This window comes from Lycium barbarum, chromosome 1, assembly GCF_019175385.1.
Source record: "Lycium barbarum isolate Lr01 chromosome 1, ASM1917538v2, whole genome shotgun sequence".
NCBI lineage: Eukaryota > Viridiplantae > Streptophyta > Magnoliopsida > Solanales > Solanaceae > Lycium > Lycium barbarum.
In genome coordinates this window covers 4,173,622-4,191,193 of record NC_083337.1, presented here as the reverse complement: position 1 = coordinate 4,191,193, position 17,572 = coordinate 4,173,622, and the positions used below count along the sequence as shown (strand labels likewise).

The following is a 17,572-nucleotide window of genomic DNA, read 5'->3' as shown; positions in this document are numbered from 1 at the left end:
GATGGATGTTCTACATACCTTGACTTCCTGCTTTTGAGCGTATCACAATGTCTTTCAATCCCTTTAACTTTAATCTATAGCAATACAGGTCATAGGGATTCTATATTAGCAACAATATCCATGCTTGATCATCTAAGCATTTTATCAAACACTTGATGGGCATGAAGCTCCACAACCTTCATTAATGGTGTTTTATTCACTCAATCCCCATTGTATTACTTCTAGATGATTTTACAATCTCAATAAGATGTAATTAACATCATTCTTCATCACCCACATGAATACAACAATCCCAAGTCAACAATCCAAAAACTCTAGCATAGGTCATATAATTCTCTTTATCAAACCCATTTGCTATTCTCCCAAGAACTCATCAATTCACAACTATAAATGTTTAGAGAGTAGAAACATTACCTTTTTGAAGTCCAATCCTTTTGAATTCAGGTTCTAGGGTTTTCACATCCAACAATAATGTTCCAATCCTAACTCTATGGATTAGAAGAGTTTACTCAAGGTAGAAAGCGATTGGGGACTTGAATTCAACCTAGAATCATGATAAAACTTACCTTGGAAGTTCTTGAAGTTTAGGACTTTTTCTCTCTGAATTTGGGGTGAGTTTTCGTGAATGGGATGTTGGGGAAATAACCCCAAATCCTAATTATAACAAAAAAACGCGTAAACCCGACTTTTTGACCCGAAATCGACCTGTTTCGCAATGGGTCCGCGATGCGGGTGCATCGCGCAACATTCTGCAGCTAAAGACTCAGAGTTGCGCGATCGGTCCGTGAAGCGGGGCCATCGTGCGCTCTTTCACGCGCCTTCACGCGGCCCGAGAAGCGACGGGTGTCGGTACTAGTGTTCGGTAAAATAGACATAACTTCTTACATAGTTCTATTCAAGATCCATAATATACCGTTGGAAAGATATTTCAAAGGGCTACAACTTTCATGTTTTACGTTTCCTCAAATTCCCAATGGATTTTCACGAAATTTGACTGGAAGGCAGACGTATAGAAAACTTAGCCGATTCTATAGGATTTCAAGTGCCTTACTATTAGCCATATTGAGACGATCATATCTCCTTGCTCCGATCTCTGATTGGCTTGGTCCTTATATCGTTAGAAAGGTATTTCTACACACTATAACTTTGATTAAGGATACTTTCCCAAATTCTAAATTGATCAAGGAGTTATCGCTGCCTGAAGTAGGCCTATCAACCATTTTCGCAAAACGTTCAAACCTTCAGTGTTTCCACTAGAACTCTAATGATATGAGCCTAAACTTAGTTCCAAGATGTGGGGTGTTACAAGAGTGACTTTGTGGAATGATCTTCTTCATATTTCAAACACTATAGATTCACCATGGCTAGTGGGAGGTGATTTTAATGTCATTGTGGATGAGATAGAGAAATTTAGAGGCCTAGAAGTACCTTTTGTGGAAGTAGAGGACTACAATCAATGTATCAACATTTGTCAACTTACAGACTTGGGGTTCAAAGGGAGCATGTGCACTTGGTGGAATGGAAGGTCAGATGAGCATAGCATTTTTAAAAGGCTAGATAGATGTTTAGCTAATCAAGGGCTACAAGATTTATACCCTAACATTGAGGTTGAGCATCTTATCAAGCAAGAATCAGATCATTCACCATTACTGATTACTTGCAAGGGGGATAGTAGGGTAATAAGAAAATCATTCAGATTCTTGAATTTTTAGATTGAACATCCTACCTTCCTTGATGTGGTGAATGAAAACTGGTCAGGGTTTCATGGATCAGATCCTTTTTATATTTGTCATAGTAAACTGAAGAAGTTAAGTAAGGTATTGTCTAAATGGAGTAGAGATACTTATGGTAATATCTTCAGGTAGATTAATACTCTAGAAGAGATAGTAAAAGTTCATGAGCAGGAATTTGAGGAGAATCCTTCTGGGGCCAATAGAGAAAGACTACAAAAGGTGCAAACAGAGTTGATTAAGTTCTATGCAGTAGAGGAGCAGTTCTAGAAACAAAAATCTGGAATACAATGGTTCATGGATGGACATAGAAATACAAAATTTTCCATGCTCATGTGCAAGGGAAAAGGAAGAAGTTTCAAATAAACAGAATTCAGAACCAGAATGGAGTGTGGCTTGAAAGAGAAGAAGATATTGTGGTGGAAGCTATTAATTTCTTTCAGGAACAATTTACTGCAGCAACAGAGGCTACTGATTTTGGTCTGTTAGATAAAATTCCAAAACTTATCTCAACAGAACAAAATAATGTTATTAATGAGTTTCCTGAAGACAATGAAATCAAAGAGGCAGTGTTTGGGCTGAATGCTAACAGTGCAGGTGGTCCTGATGGATATACTTGGAAATTTTTTCAAGCAACATGGGATATTATTTCTATTGATGTCATCACCATAGTGCATGCTTTCTTTTGTGGACATGAACTCCCAAGGTACATTACTTGCACTAATTTGGTATTATTGCATAAGAAGAAGGAGGTGGTTACTTGTTCAGATCTGAGGCCTATTAGTTTGAGTAATTTCATCAGCAAAGTGTTTTCTAGAATTATTCATGATAGATTGGTGAAATTATTACCACATATAATCTCTCCTCAGCAGACTGGTTTTGTCAAAGGCATAATTTTTGTGGAAAATATCTTACTTGTGCAAGAAATAGTACATGATATCAGAATAAGAGGTAAACCTGCCAATACAGTTATCAAACTTGATATGGCAAAGGCTTATGATAGGGTATCTTGGCTTTTCTTAACAAAGGTGCTTAGACAAATGGGTTTTGGAGAGAGGTTAATTGACATGGTGTATAGAATTATTTCCAATAACTGGTATTTAATCTTGATAAATGGGCAAGCTCAGGGATTCTTCAAATCTTCTAGAGGTGTAAAACAAGGTGATCCTTTATCACCTACTTTATTCATTTTAGCTGCTGAATGCATGACAAGGGCGCTGAATGCATGACAAGGGCACTGAATGGGTTACATTACAAAGCAGGGTATGTGGGATATGGTATTCCTAAATGGAGTCCATACATCAATCATCTGGCTTATGCAGATGACACTATTATTGTTACATCCGACATTTTTGCTTATTCGAAAAAAATTCGAAACAATTTGGCTTGTAGTGGACAAGGCCACGTTTTGACCTTGCTTGGTACGAATGTGTCGGTTATGAATATGTTGGTGTGGAATTACGAAAGGAGGCCAAGGGCAAAATTGAAAATTTTGAAAACTTGTTCCATGAATTACAAAAATTTAGCCAAGTGGACTCAAAAAAAAAAAAAATAGAAAGTGAGGCCCAATTGGGAGAGGCCCAACCGGCCACTTATGGCCCTAGTCCATGGAAATTAATTAATTTCCATGTGATATAATATATGCATCCCTATCCATAGAACTTTCAAGAAAACACAAAGCAAGAACAAAAGAAAAAGAAAGGAGAGGATTCGGGTGAGAAAGAAAGAAAAGAAAGAAAAAGAAAAAAATTCTTGAAGCCTAATCCTTGGTTCAAAAATTTAATTCTTGTGAGATTAGTACTAAGCTCAAGGTCCTCTACAAAGTGATATAAGTATTTTGGCAAGAAAGCAATTTTAACCTCCAAGTGAAGAACTTGAAGAAAGGTAAGGATCTTATGCTTTTGTTGTGTTATGGAAGGTATATGTAGGTTGTAGTGTGTGTAAATGAGTGAAAATCATGAAAATTTTGTGTGTTGGGATTGGATGTGTGTTGGCCGTATATATATGCTTGTATTGCATGTCAATGGTGACTTGAATTCATGTTGAAATCTAGTTGTAGTTAATGTGGGAATTGTATTAGAAATAAAAGTGGAATGAATTAGTGAAAGTTGGAGAATATAGTATGTGGCCGTGTGGTACTATGTTGGTTATGGACTATGAATTTAATCTTGTTAGTATGTAAGTGGGTTATGGTTTATGTAAAAATGGAAATGAAAGTATCAAGAGGCAAATTATGATTAATGTTGATGAATTTGGAAGATGGAAATGTGTTATGAACTTGTATGTTGAAGGTTAGGAAGATTGGATAAATTGTGGCTTGATGGAAAGTTTGTATGTTTGTATATCTTATGTATATCTTGTGAAAATGATATGATATGCCCCCGAATCGTGTTGTAATGACTTTGATGGGTGATGAATATGAAAATAATAAGATTGGTTTGAAAGTGTAAGGTCGGAACGGAAAGTTGGCAAATTGTGCCCTATTATGTATTTTGAGCTACTTGTCGTTATTATGAATATTGTTGTTGGGTTGTGTTGATTGTTTGGCTGTGTTTAACTTTTGGGGAGGTCATGTATACAGAGGAAATGCTGCCGAAATTTCGGTAGGCAAGTATGTGTTAAGTTTGGACTATTGAAAAGTTGAAACTAACAAATGGTAAACTTGACCATTTCTAGATTTTGGACGAAATTGGAATCGACGCCAAGCGAGCGTAAGGCGCTATCGAGGTATGTAAAGCCTACCCCTTCATTCTTAGGCATGTTCTGAACATAATAGGCTCGGCCGCGAGCCTTAAATACGACTTTGTTCCCCGGAATTCGAGATGGAAACCCGCTCCAATTCCTTCAGCGAGACTGAATCACTTTTCTTATAATTTGTCCCTAAAGTGAACTTTTGTATGAAACCTTCCTAAACGAAGTCAGAATACTCCCAAATGATTATGGATGACCTCTTAGGGTCTATTATCAGTAATTTACGTACGTCGGGGCCCACAAGGCCCCGACACTTTTTATATGACCTAAATTGCCCTATTTCTGTCAGTTTCTCACAGGCAACATCTGGACTATTATTCTGATCATGATATGACTACTTTTTATATAAATTTTACAAAATGGCTTTGATATCTGAAAATCTGATTCTGGTAATAATCTGTCGTGCCTTCCCAAGCAGGATATAGGCGCATATTATGAACGCTATACGAATACTCTGATTTGACTCGCCATTTGGCCTACTTCAGTTTGATTGAGTCGGTATAACGATCTGTATGTATGTGGTTTCTCATTAATCTATTCATGGATGTCTCGATGCTTCCTTTCACCGGATCCCGGGCCGGTTTATATCGTGCGGATGGGCCGCCGAGTCCCTTGTCGGGGGTCGGGTCCCATGTATGAATTCCGAAGTATGATGTGTCCGGTTCCGGGGTACTGTGGTATATGTCATCCCCGGTTACCGTGTATATGTTACGAAGTATGATGTGTCCGGTTTCCCGGCGTGTGATCTGTCCCCGGGGTTACCGTGGTTATGATATGATGTGTTATGCGACGAAGATGTTCGAAGATGTGAAATCTTCTGAAATATGATATGATGTGGCGCCAAAGGCAGGAGTGGCGACCACGTTCTTGTGCCCTATTATGATTCTGTCTGTCTGATTGGATTCTGATTCTGTCTGTCCGTATGGATTATGATTCTGTCTGTCCGTCTGGACTATGATTCTGTCCGGTATCCTTCCGTCTGTCTGTCTGGACTACGACTCTGTCCGGTATATCTCTGTATGTTCGTTGGATTACGATTCCGCTTGCTATATTTTTGTGCTTCCGGTTCAGACTATGATTATGTTTGTTATGTTTCTGCTTTACATACTCGGTACATTTTTCGTACTGACCCCCGGTTTTTCGGGGGCTGCGTTACATGCCCGCAGGTACAGACGCACCTGAAGATACGCCGCCAGTCTAGGGCTCAGATTCTGCTATTTTGAAGAGCTCCTTTGGTCCGGAGCGTGTACTTTTGGTATATATCTTCTGTCTTCTGTATATTCTATATGTATGGAAACTCCGGGTACGGCGGGGCCCTGGCCCGTCATCTGATTCTGTATGTCTGTTAGAGGCCTGTAGATATGTATGTGGGTTACGGGTTTCATCTGTTTAGGTAAGTACGAACGATTTTGTGACTCCGTCTGTATGTTAGCCTCATCGGCTTGTCTGTAAATTTCTGTATGTTCAGGTATGTATATGTTCGCGCACGCCGCATCTGTATCGGCCTGATTCTGTACACATCTGTTTGAAAAAAAAAAATGTATGGTACGAAATTCTGTTAAGTAGGTACGTATGGGTATCCAGTTAGGATACCAGTCGCGGCCCACGGGGTTGGGTCGTGACAATTATTTTCACATCTGCACAGCCTGATACTTTGAAGATGGTGATGGAAACTTTGATAGAGTATGAGAAGATTAGTGGCCAAAAAATCAATAAAGAAAAGAGCGTTGTGTATTTACATCACTCTGTATCTCAAACAGTGGCCAGTGGTGTGATCGAGGAAATATCCCCATAAAAGAGTTCCCTTTTACTTATTTAGGAGTACCAATCTACTATGGAAGAAGGAGGATTTGTCATTTTAAGGAGATCATTGATAAGATTCAGAAAAGGCTAAGCTTATGGACAGGAAAACTCCTTTCCATAGGGGGAAGGACTACTCTCATTAAGCATGTCCTTCAGAGCATGCCCATCCATTTACTCTCAGCTTGTGATCCTCCTTCAGGAGTGTTTGCTCAGATTCACAGGTTACTGGCTAAGTTTTTCTGGAGTAATTCAGTGGGGAACTCAAGTAAACACTAGTCCACTTGGACCGCCCTTTGTTATCCAAAGGAAGAGGGAGAAATGGGTTTCAGATGTATGCAGGATATGTCCAGGGCCTTATTTGCCAAGCTATGGTGGAATTTTAGAACAAAACAATCATTGTGGAGGACTTACATGAGCAATAAGTATCTGAAGAAATTCAATGCTATTTTAGCACAATGGAAAGGAGGCACCTACGTGTGGAAAAAGATGCTACAGGTTAGAGATGATATTGATCAGGAAATTTGGTGGAAGCTTAATCAAGGAAATTCTCATTTCTAGCTAGACAACTGGTCTGGGATGGGAGCTTTATATTATAGAGTACCTAGAAATTTCCAATGTATTTTTCCATTGTACTGGTTAAAGAAGTTCAAGAGGGGGGAAGATGGAATGAGGAGACATTAAGAGGGATTCTTCCTGCAGAAATAGCTAATCAAATTGTTCAACATGTGAAACCACCTACAGGTGGAGAAGAGCTTGATAAGGCATACTGGAAACTTGACTCTAGAGGTATTTTTTCGGTAAGTTCTGCATTTCAATTACTCAGGCAGAAGAAAGAATCTAGTAAGTTATATGACAACATGTGGGTGAAAAAACTGCCTGTCAAGATGTGTTTCTTTGTTTGGAAACTATGGCAATCCAAATTACCTCTAGATGACACCTTGAAAAAGTGGGGTTTTCAAATTGCATCTAGATGTAGTTGTTGTCTAACACCTCAAGAGGAAACTATTTCACATGTTTTCCTAGGGTCTGCAGTGGCACAAGAGATTTGGCAGTACTTTTGTGGACCTGTTGGAATTAATATAACAGGTTTACAGTTGACTCAGGTTATCACATCTTGGTAGGAAGCTTCAGTCAACAACCATATTAAGATGATATACCAAGCTGTGCCAATTGTTATTGTTTGGGAACTTTGGAAAAGGAGAAACACTCTACTGCATGGTGGCAAGTTGGCAGTGAATAGTCTAAAATATAAGATTCTGCATTCTCTTATTCTATTCATGAAGGCAAGAAGGAAAAATTTCAAGTATGCTCCATATAGTTGGGTGGATTTATTGAAAGCACTGCATGTCTATTCTCCTAAAATGAAGATAATTTAGGTAGGTTAGAGACCCCGAGATATAGGATGGCTAAAATGCAACACTGATGGGGCATCAAGGGGAAATCCTGGTAGAAGTTCATGGAGTTTTTGTCTGAGAAATGAAGATGGAGATTTGATTTTTGCTCAATCTCAGGAAATGAAAGAAGGTTATTATACTAATACTGAGGCTGAAGCAGAAGCCATTATACAGGCTTTGAGATACATGGAGAGAAAGCATATTCCTCATATGATTCTGGAAACTGACTCTATGTTGATGAAAAATGTAATGGAGACGAGGTGGCATAGCCCGTGGAAAATCATCAACAGAGTAGAGGAGATTTGGAGGATTATGAATCAAAGAACAATTCTGATTTCTCATGTGTATAGAGGGGGGAATAAACTTACAGATTTTCTTGCAAATTTAGCTCTAGACAGGGGAGATTTCACTGTTAATAGCTTTCAGGAGATGGAAGTATAGGGTAGGAAGCTTATTAACAATGATAAAAGCAAGGCACCTTATTTGAGAATCAGGAATTGTAAAAGATGATGGATTATATGCAACATAAAAAAGAACAGAATGAGAGAACAAGGAGAAGGTTACCAAGTATCAACATTCTCAAATTCTGTGGAAGGAGAGAATGGAGATATCTGTTTTTTACTTTAACATGTTTGTTTTATGTGCAGGTTTCCTACTAATAGTGTATACAATAATACAAGGTTTTAACAGTTATTACACTAATGAAGAGGCAAATCACTCACAGCAGGCAAATAAACACAATTGGAGAACCTTAACACTCAAGTATGGAGAATAACAAGCCAAAAAAGACGCACATAGTAGCAGATCCACAATGAGATGGAAGCAATATTCAAAACGGACATCGGGCACAAAATCAATATATACACATCCCACTCTTACAATCCATGTAAAATTCAGCAGAGGAACACAAAGATCTAGGTCACAAACAACAGCGAAGCAGCAAAACTTTCAATCAACTTTGGCAGAACTAGAATCGCAAAAATGGAGGTGGAAATGGAGGAAACCAAAGCAGAGATCAAGCAACAAACCTGAGTACAGAGCAAATCAAAGTTCAAATCAGCTGAGAAATGGATATGGAAGCGATTCCGGTGCAGGCGACATCAATCGGCTATTCCGACCACCACCGTGTTTAGCCCTAGTTTCCTAATTCTCTTCAGCTCAAACTATTTACATTTCATTTTGTTGTTTTATGTAGACTACTCAGACGATGACGTTTTATTTCTTTAGCTAATATTAATAAAATAGCCCTAGGTGGTACAAAGCCTAGTGACCTTTAATTTAAAAAAAAAAAAAAAAGTTAATCGCAAGGTAAAAAAAGGAAACTAAAAAGAAGTTTGAATTGATTACTACAAACATGAAACAATAATTTCCCTTCGCTTTGGTTACTAAAAATTTGATATCTGGCCCTTGAAACTGCTCCTTGTAAGCTTCAGTTGCAACCGCATACCACATGTCTCACAAATCAATTTGCTCTATGTATAGTGTATAAAGACACACCAATAAATATGAAGAGGCATATTGATTAAATTACATTCATTATTCATTTTAATATAGAATATTAAGAAGGTGGAGAAATTGAATTACATCTAATTCGAATTAGTATGATAAAATGCAGTAACTATTTAACAGTTACAACAAAAATAACATAAAGAAGAGAATGGGAAGTTGTAACCTACAAAAAAAAATATGTAACTCAATATAAATATGCAATAAATAATATAATAAAGAAGAAATGGAAAGTTTTTTTTTTTTTTTTAAAGTAGAGATCTAGTAGCTCAGTTGGTTGGCTACCTGAACTTTCACCTTGTTGGTGAGGGTTCGAATTCCCACTTTGTAATCCCGTTCCCATTTCCCTTTCCCCTACCCCTATGTAATAAAAACAATTTTTATAAAAAAAATAAAAAATAAAATGAAAGGATATATAATAAGAACGGAAAAATGTCAAAAAAAAAAGAAGGAGAAAGATATAAATATGAATGTTAGTCATAGAGAGGTGCCACATCACTTTATCTATGTCTAACTTCATATTATGTATATATTAGACGCATAAAGCCTTGTATACCTAACTGCATTGTTCATTATCAAAATTGTAAAGGGATGAACATCTTCATCTCCAACCTATGCTACAAGCAGAGGCATATGTAAAAATTGAATCCCTAATTAGACCTTTAACTTTGTAAACTACCGAAAAGAACATTATCACGAGATCATTCAGAACCATAGGAACATAACATGAAGAATAAATTCTGATTTTCTTGTATTTTCTTGGCTAACAAGAATATAATATATTTTGCAATTGCCACCGTAGATTTTCTTCTTTAACCTTGTTCCTTCAGTTTTTCTTGATTTGACACCTTTGACTCTTCTAATATTTCTCCATGATATCTAAGATAGATAGATAGCTTTGAAATTCTATTTTTTTTTCTTTCCAAGGATGCATAAAAATACTCCCTCCGTTTTAATTTATGTGAACCTATTTAACTGAGCACGGAGTTTAAGAAAGAAGAGAAGACTTTAAAACTTGTAAATTACTCGAATTGCAACTTTCAACCTCCGCGATTGCAACTTTCAACTCCGTAAATTACCCAATTTTTTGTAGTGACTCGATAAAATTAATTGGCCTAAACCCAATTTTTAATAAATGGCCTTTATATGTTTTTTTTCCCATACTTAATGTTTACAATGTAGTATCATTAAAAACAATAAAGTCTTTAATTTAACATAATAATATTATTTCTATTATTTATATTGGTAAAGATTAATTTAACAAGATGTTAACCATATGTTTGCAATACAATCCGTTGGATGTTGCTATACAAAATTTTATGTATAATATGAAGATGTGAGTAGTTTAATTCAACTTCTAAAATATTCTACGATAAAAGTAGGCAGTTTTTTATACATATTTTTTACTTTTTTATTTTCTAAAAACTACAATATTGTCTAAGCAAAAATTAAATCATAAAATTGATAATTAATTTAAAAAGTTGGGTCAAATTTTTGGGGGCCTAAAGCAAATACTTCACTAGCCTCCCGCTCGAGCCACCCCTTAGTACATATTATTGACCCGAACTGACCCTTCAACCCTCAACACCTTTATCCAGTATGATCCCTTAAACCCTAACCCCTTCGATGTTATATATATATATATATATATATATATATCACATTTGACAGGCCCTTTTTTGGCTACATATATGATGATTGATTTAGTTCTTTTTGGTCATATGATATGATGATTCAACCTTGAACATTGAGTTGAAGTTTGACTTCAACCTCGAACGCTTGAACCTTTTTTTTTTTTTTTGAAGCAAACTTGAACTTTGAATTGAAGCATGAATTTATTTTGAACTTTGAATTGAACATGGATGAATTATGTATAATTTTACCTTGAATTATAATAAATCGAACTTTGAGTTGAAGCTTGAATTAGAATAAAGTGAACCTTGAATTGAATTTTGAACCTTTTGAATTGAACCTTGAACTTATATAGGTTCAAATTCTAAGCATGTCATTCTTGTATTTTATTTAAATCACTTGTTAGAATTTTCTAGTTTTGCCATTGTTTTTAGCCTCATTTATTCGCTTAATTAATTATAAAAGAATTATTTTTTTCCTAATTTATGTGACACACTTTTCTTATAAAGTGTCTCGAAAAAATGTTATTATTTTATATTTAGAAATAATTTAACTTTAAGATTCTCATTTTACCCAATTTATGTGACATAATTTTCTTTTTAGTCTGCAATCATGTCATCTTTCTACTTTTAGAAACAACTTAACTTTAAAATTCTTATTTAGTCTTATGAGATAGCATAGTTTATTGCCGAATATTTAAGGTTCATTTTGGACTATGAATTAATTTTTTAAATTACTTAATTTTTGTGTCCAGTTAAATAGTGTTACCGGTCGAAAAAGAAAAGGAGGTTTAAGAGTAGACAAGTCCGAGAGAAAATGACATGCAACTTGGATTTCTCTCAACTTTCAAAGACGTGTGCTGATATTGTTTGACTATAATTTCTTGGTCATAACGTCTTTAATTTAAAAATTCACTTTCTTTCTTCTCCCCAACTATAGCAGTATTATAACCGGGCGGAGTTAGAATTTAAAATTAATACAATTTAAATTTTTATTAAATTCATAGCTCGTTTTAGTTGCAAGTTCGGCATTAAATATCTGTACATATTAAATAAATTTTATAAGGTCTAAATACAAATTATTGAATTCGTACGAACAATACAAAATATTGTAGCTCTTCTCCAGTTACTATATATATGTGTCATACATAAAGACCGGATAGAGCTAACTGTGTGGTAGAGAGTGGAGGATAATGCCTTTCCATATGGAGATATCATATTACAACTTCAAAATTACAATATTTTCATTTGCATTTATTTTTGTTTTAAGATGGACATGGAGAATCTTGAATTATGTTTGGTTCAAACCAAAAAAGTTGGAGAAATGCCTAAGACAACAAGATTTCAAAGGAAATTCATACAAGTTCTTGTTTGGGGACATGAAAGAGATGAAGAAGATGGGTGAAGAAGCTACGTCCAAACCTATTGATTTCACACATGACATGATTTGGCCTAGAGTTAGCCCCTTCATTCACAAAACAATCACCAATTATGGTACTTCTTCACAATTCCAATCTTCTCTTTTCAACTAAGTTACTAACTAAAATTATATTTCACTTATATTAAGGGTAGTGATTAATTACCTGTTTTGTATTTTAGCTGGTCTGTTAGTATAATTTTTTTTCCTGTCAGGGTATAGAAGTTAAATTATGAGTTTACATTATATGTACCATCCGTGTAAGGAAGTTTTACACCATCATGTTACATTTACCTATTATAATAGATAAACTATCTTATAAGTATTTAAGATTACAAGTCCAATTTTTAAGGAGACTTACCTGTAAATATTCTTTTGGATGACCTGATAGTGTAGTTTTTTTTTTTTTTTAATTTTTATATTGATGATAAGTATATAACTTAAATCTTAAATTAGACTTAATGTCATAACAATGTCAAAGATATTTAATGTATATCGTTACTATAGTTTTACCTGCTACAAGAAGTTACAAATGATTACCATTTATATAATCGAGAAATCCTCGATAACAAGTGACGCACAGTTAAAAACACGGTGGATAATAGGCTCGCCTCTTAACCCTTCTTTGTTTGATAGCGTAAAATTTCTTTACACTCTTAAAATAAGTCAGTAATTAAACTTTTTTGTGTATAAATATATAGTCCGAGTCAAAAGTAACTAGATGATTTTGCCCACACAATGTATATGTATTGAAATATTCACTATCTATAAATCTTTGATCGTGAATTCAGTCATTATTATACATTAATTTGTAGGTAAGAATTGTTTTGTGTGGATGGGGCCAAGACCAGCAGTCCTCATCACAGAGCCCGAACTTATAAGGGAGGTACTAACAAAGAACTACGTTTATCAGAAGGCTCGTAGCAGTCCACTCTCTAAGTTTTTAGTAGCTGGACTTGCAAACCATGAAACAGATAAATGGGCCACACACAGAAGGCTTCTCAATCCTGCTTTTCACCTTGACAAGTTGAAGGTTTTACTACTATCAAACTTTCTTATATTCAGTTCTTGTTATTACTATTTATTATGGTATTTTATCTAAACCGTCGATTGAATTTACTATTTACTTTTTAGTCGATATACATAATTGTACACATATTAAATAGTCACCGGACTATTTTTAATTTAAGCGATTGGGTGAATATTAATGCACTCTAACATGTCACAACTCACATGTTATGACCGCCTTATTTTCCGGGTTATTAATCCACTTCTAATTATGAACAGTTATCTTTTAGGTGGATTGATTCTGTAAAAGTTTTTTACATTGTCAGTTTATAAAAGATAAATTCCTAGGGGTTGTTTGGCTGGTGGGAATAAGGGTTTATAGTCCCGAGATAAATTGTAGGATTATTTTATCCCTTGTTTGGTAGAATTTCTTATTTCGGGATTAAAAATCTCGGAATTGTTTATACTAATTGTGCACCATATTTCATGTGGCATAACAATCCTGAGATAAAAACAACAATATGCCACATTTTCCCTTCAAAGCTTTTCTCCCAATTTTTAAATGAAAGACAAGGCTAAAATTAAAAATAAAATTTTGTCCCAATTTTTCCATTTTAAACCAAAGACGTGTTTTATATTCTACCCCTTACATCCCATGAATGGACCAAACATATATTTTAAAAATATATTCACAAAATAATTCCATCATTATTTAGTCTCCGTATATAATCTCGCCATTATAAACCGAAATAGCTTGTTTTCCAACCAGACCACCACTTGTTGTTTATGTTGGATTCTTATTAATGTGCAGCATATGCTACCTGCATTCAAATTGACTGTTAGCGAGGTGTTGAGCAAATGGGAGAAAATTGTGTTGAAAGAAGGATCAGAGATAGATGTGTGGCCATATCTCCAAACTTTGACAAGTGATGCAATTTCAAGAACTGCTTTTGGCAGTAGTTATGAAGAAGGAAGAAAGATTTTTGAACTTCAAAAAGAACAACTTCAACTGATCTCAAAAGTGTCACGCACAATATACATTCCAGGATGGAGGTAAGATTATTCATTTCTTTATGAATTCTAAAATAAATCTCTAAGATAATGTTTCAATAATTCTAAAAAACGTTTAGGTCTTTTTAATTTTCTACTGGTTAATAAATCTTGAAAATAATTTGAGATCCATTCTTGGCATCATATCTTATTTAACAACTACACTTTGATATATAACAAATATACATGAATTTATTCATTAACTTTAACTAATGATGTTCTAAGTTTCAATTCTTACCGCCAAGAGTTACGACAGGATTGATCAAATTTCATCCACCCTTGATCTAAGGTTTCGAGTTTGAGCTTGGGTATGAAAGAAATTCTCATAAGAAAAACTTCCACCTTTAATGGACATGCAACGAGTATCCGGATTTGTCGGGCCCTAATGCAGTACTAGACACCCGGTGGGAAACAAAGAGAAGTTTTAACTCTTAGTTTATAAATATGAGTGGTTTCTTTGGGAAATTTTAAATAAACGGTAATTGAAAAATATTTTAGAGAGAAATTGATCCGAAAAGTGAAATCCTAGATTCCAGAAAGAGGAGTAATGTTCTTGAATAATACAACATTGTGTGGTATAATTAGTTGAATCCCAGAGATAGCGATGTTATTGTTCTTCCATTTGCTCATGAGAAATACTTCGAACTATCTTTAAGAAACGTGTTTACATGTCTTCAAGTCTATCACATTTCTTTTATAATGATTTTCTCAATAATATTATCAATGTTCTAACAAAGTCACCACTACTTTCTTGTTTGCAAATTTGTACTAAATTTCTTGAACTACTGTAGGTTTTTGCCAACTAAAAGCAACAAAAGGATGAAGCAAATCTTCAATGAAGTAAGAGCACTTGTATTGGGAATTATCAATAAAAGATTGAGGATGATTGAAGCTGGAGAAGAGCATGATGATTTATTGGGTATATTATTAGCATCCAATTTAAAAGAAATTCAACAACATGGACACAAAAAATTTGGTATGAGCACAGATGAGGTGATTGAAGAGTGTAAATTGTTCTATTTTGCTGGGCAAGAGACTACTTCAACTTTACTTGTATGGACAATGATTTTATTGTGCAAGCATCCTATTTGGCAAGAGAGAGCTAGAGAAGAGGTTCTACAAGTTTTTGGAAGTGATGAAATTGACTATGACAAGTTGAATCAGCTAAAAGTAGTAAGTATTTCTATATTCTCAACTATTTTGAACTTTTTTGTTGTTGAGGCAGTGTTCGGGTCAGTTTGCACGTACCTCAATCGGATCTAGTTCACTTATAAGATTTAATAGTATGTAAATGTATTCATTTCCTCCGCATTGACACGACCAATACAACTATCAGAGTGAAACAAGGGATCTAAAGAAGAAGAAAGGCTAGACTATATTAGTAACAAGCAAACCTTGTATGTGTATCACCAAACATTTTGGAAATAAATACCAATTAGAAGGTCTATATATACAGATGAGAAGAAATTTCCTAGAGTTTCTTCGTCTCCTACTGACATTTGAACTCTGACCTCCCATGATTTTCACTCACTTCATTGATGAACAGGCCAAACCCTTGGTCAATTTTAAGATCAGCCACTCAACTATCACTTTATAAAAACTGACATTTTATAATGAAAAGTCACTCACCTTTACTTAAGTATGATATAAAATCACTAAACTAATTCTTATGACCAAAATTCCACTCAACTATGCCTAAGTATCATAAAAAGTTTATCACTAGGAGGAAACAAATGAGACATAGTGACCCCGTATGTAATATTAATCCTAAAATAATTAGGCAAAATTGATTGACCTTTTGATTACAAAAAAATGCTTATTGACCTCTTTTGTAATACTTGGGCAAAGTGAGTGACTTTTCATTATATCAAATGCAACAAAGTAAAAATTGAGTGACCATTCGTGAAATTACCTTTCGTGCTTCACTTAATCAAATTCTGAATTCATCCTTTTATCTTCAACAATGAAGATGTTTTGACGGCCCATAATATTAACTTGTGATCTATTTATTTTTATAGGTGACTATGATCTTAAACGAAGTCTTAAGGTTGTATCCATCAGGATATTTTATCAATCGACTGGTGACAAAGGACACAAAGTTAGGGAATTTGTGTTTACCCTCTGGGGTGCAACTCATATTAGCAACAATTTTGTTGCATCATGATATTGAAATATGGGGAGATGATGCAATGGAGTTCAATCCTGAGAGATTTAGTGAAGGGATATTAAAAGCAACAAAAGGACAAGCTGTATTTTTTCCATTTAGCTGGGGTCCAAGAATATGCATAGGCCAAAACTTTGCCATGTTAGAGGCAAAAATGGCAATGGCCATGATTCTAAAACACTATGCATTTGAACTCTCCCCGTCTTATGTTCATGCTCCTCATCCAGTATTGCTTCAACCTCAATATGGTGCTCAATTAATTTTGGACAAGTTGTAGAAATGCGTCTTTTGTCTAAATATGGTTGTAATAACATTGAGTATACTGTCCTACTATGTTTTATTTTCCGACCTTCAATTGTCTATGACTATTACGTTAATGACCCTTCAAATCAGACATTGAGGAGAAGGATCACGTTTTATAATGACCAATTAATATATAAAATATGTCATCCGAAGCAAAAAAAAAAAAAAAAAAAAAAAAAAAAAAAAAAAAAAAAGGAAGAAGAAGAAGAAATGTGTGTATTTTGAGTCATGTTGTACTGTTCTATAATTATAGTTCATGTAACTAGGAGTTCAAGGATCGGTGTAGTAGCTATGTATATGTGAGTCTTATATGTGTTGTTTGGTAAGAATAAAGTATTTCATAATATTATTAATTTGCTCTATGTTTATCTTCATCTTTCATTTTTATGTGCCTCAATTTTTTTTTCTAATCCTTTCTATTGTGCTATTCTCTTCTTCCCTTTTGCAATAATATGATAGCAAGAGCCTACTTTATTTTCAGAACATATAATATGCTTTTTTATGTTTTTGTTATATGAGCCTTTATATTGGAGATCACTAAATAAAACATAAGAATATTTCTCTGAGTAAGTGAAAATTTTCATCAAGAATTAACACCATAATAACATATGCTAAAGAGTCCGTAAGTTAGAATGATTGCTGGTCTAGTTATATGTATGCATTTGATTTTTATTTGCATATGTATACATAGTTCGAACCTTATTTAGTTGAACTCATAAATAAATCTAGCCTAGATTTGCTTCCGATAGATAGTGGAGGATAAAGATACTATTATTACTATAATTTAACCAAACCCAATATATATGTGCAAAAAG

At 34.6% G+C, this 17,572-nt stretch overlaps 1 protein-coding gene across 1 annotated transcript; it reads left to right on the top strand.

Moving 5' to 3' along the window:
- Window positions 1–11,906: 11,906 nt before the first annotated feature.
- Window positions 11,907–17,101, top strand: LOC132629819 (cytochrome P450 CYP72A219-like). Its single transcript, XM_060345196.1, has 5 exons — window positions 11,907–12,309; window positions 13,048–13,265; window positions 14,052–14,293; window positions 15,082–15,463; window positions 16,309–17,101. Exons 1-5 carry the CDS (start codon window positions 12,009–12,011, stop codon window positions 16,729–16,731), a joined length of 1,566 nt encoding a protein of 521 aa, XP_060201179.1. The 5' UTR covers window positions 11,907–12,008; the 3' UTR covers window positions 16,732–17,101.
- Window positions 17,102–17,572: the final 471 nt, after the last annotated feature.

Bases quoted from the DNA above. Each gene is read 5' to 3' on its own strand.
- LOC132629819 (XM_060345196.1), top strand. From the start codon at position 12,009: ATGCCTTTCCATATGGAGATATCATATTACAACTTCAAAATTACAATA. The intron at 13,266-14,051 runs GTTTTACTACTA...ATTAATGTGCAG, and splicing joins TTCACCTTGACAAGTTGAAG to CATATGCTACCTGCATTCAA. The intron at 15,464-16,308 runs GTAAGTATTTCT...TTATTTTTATAG, and splicing joins AGTTGAATCAGCTAAAAGTA to GTGACTATGATCTTAAACGA.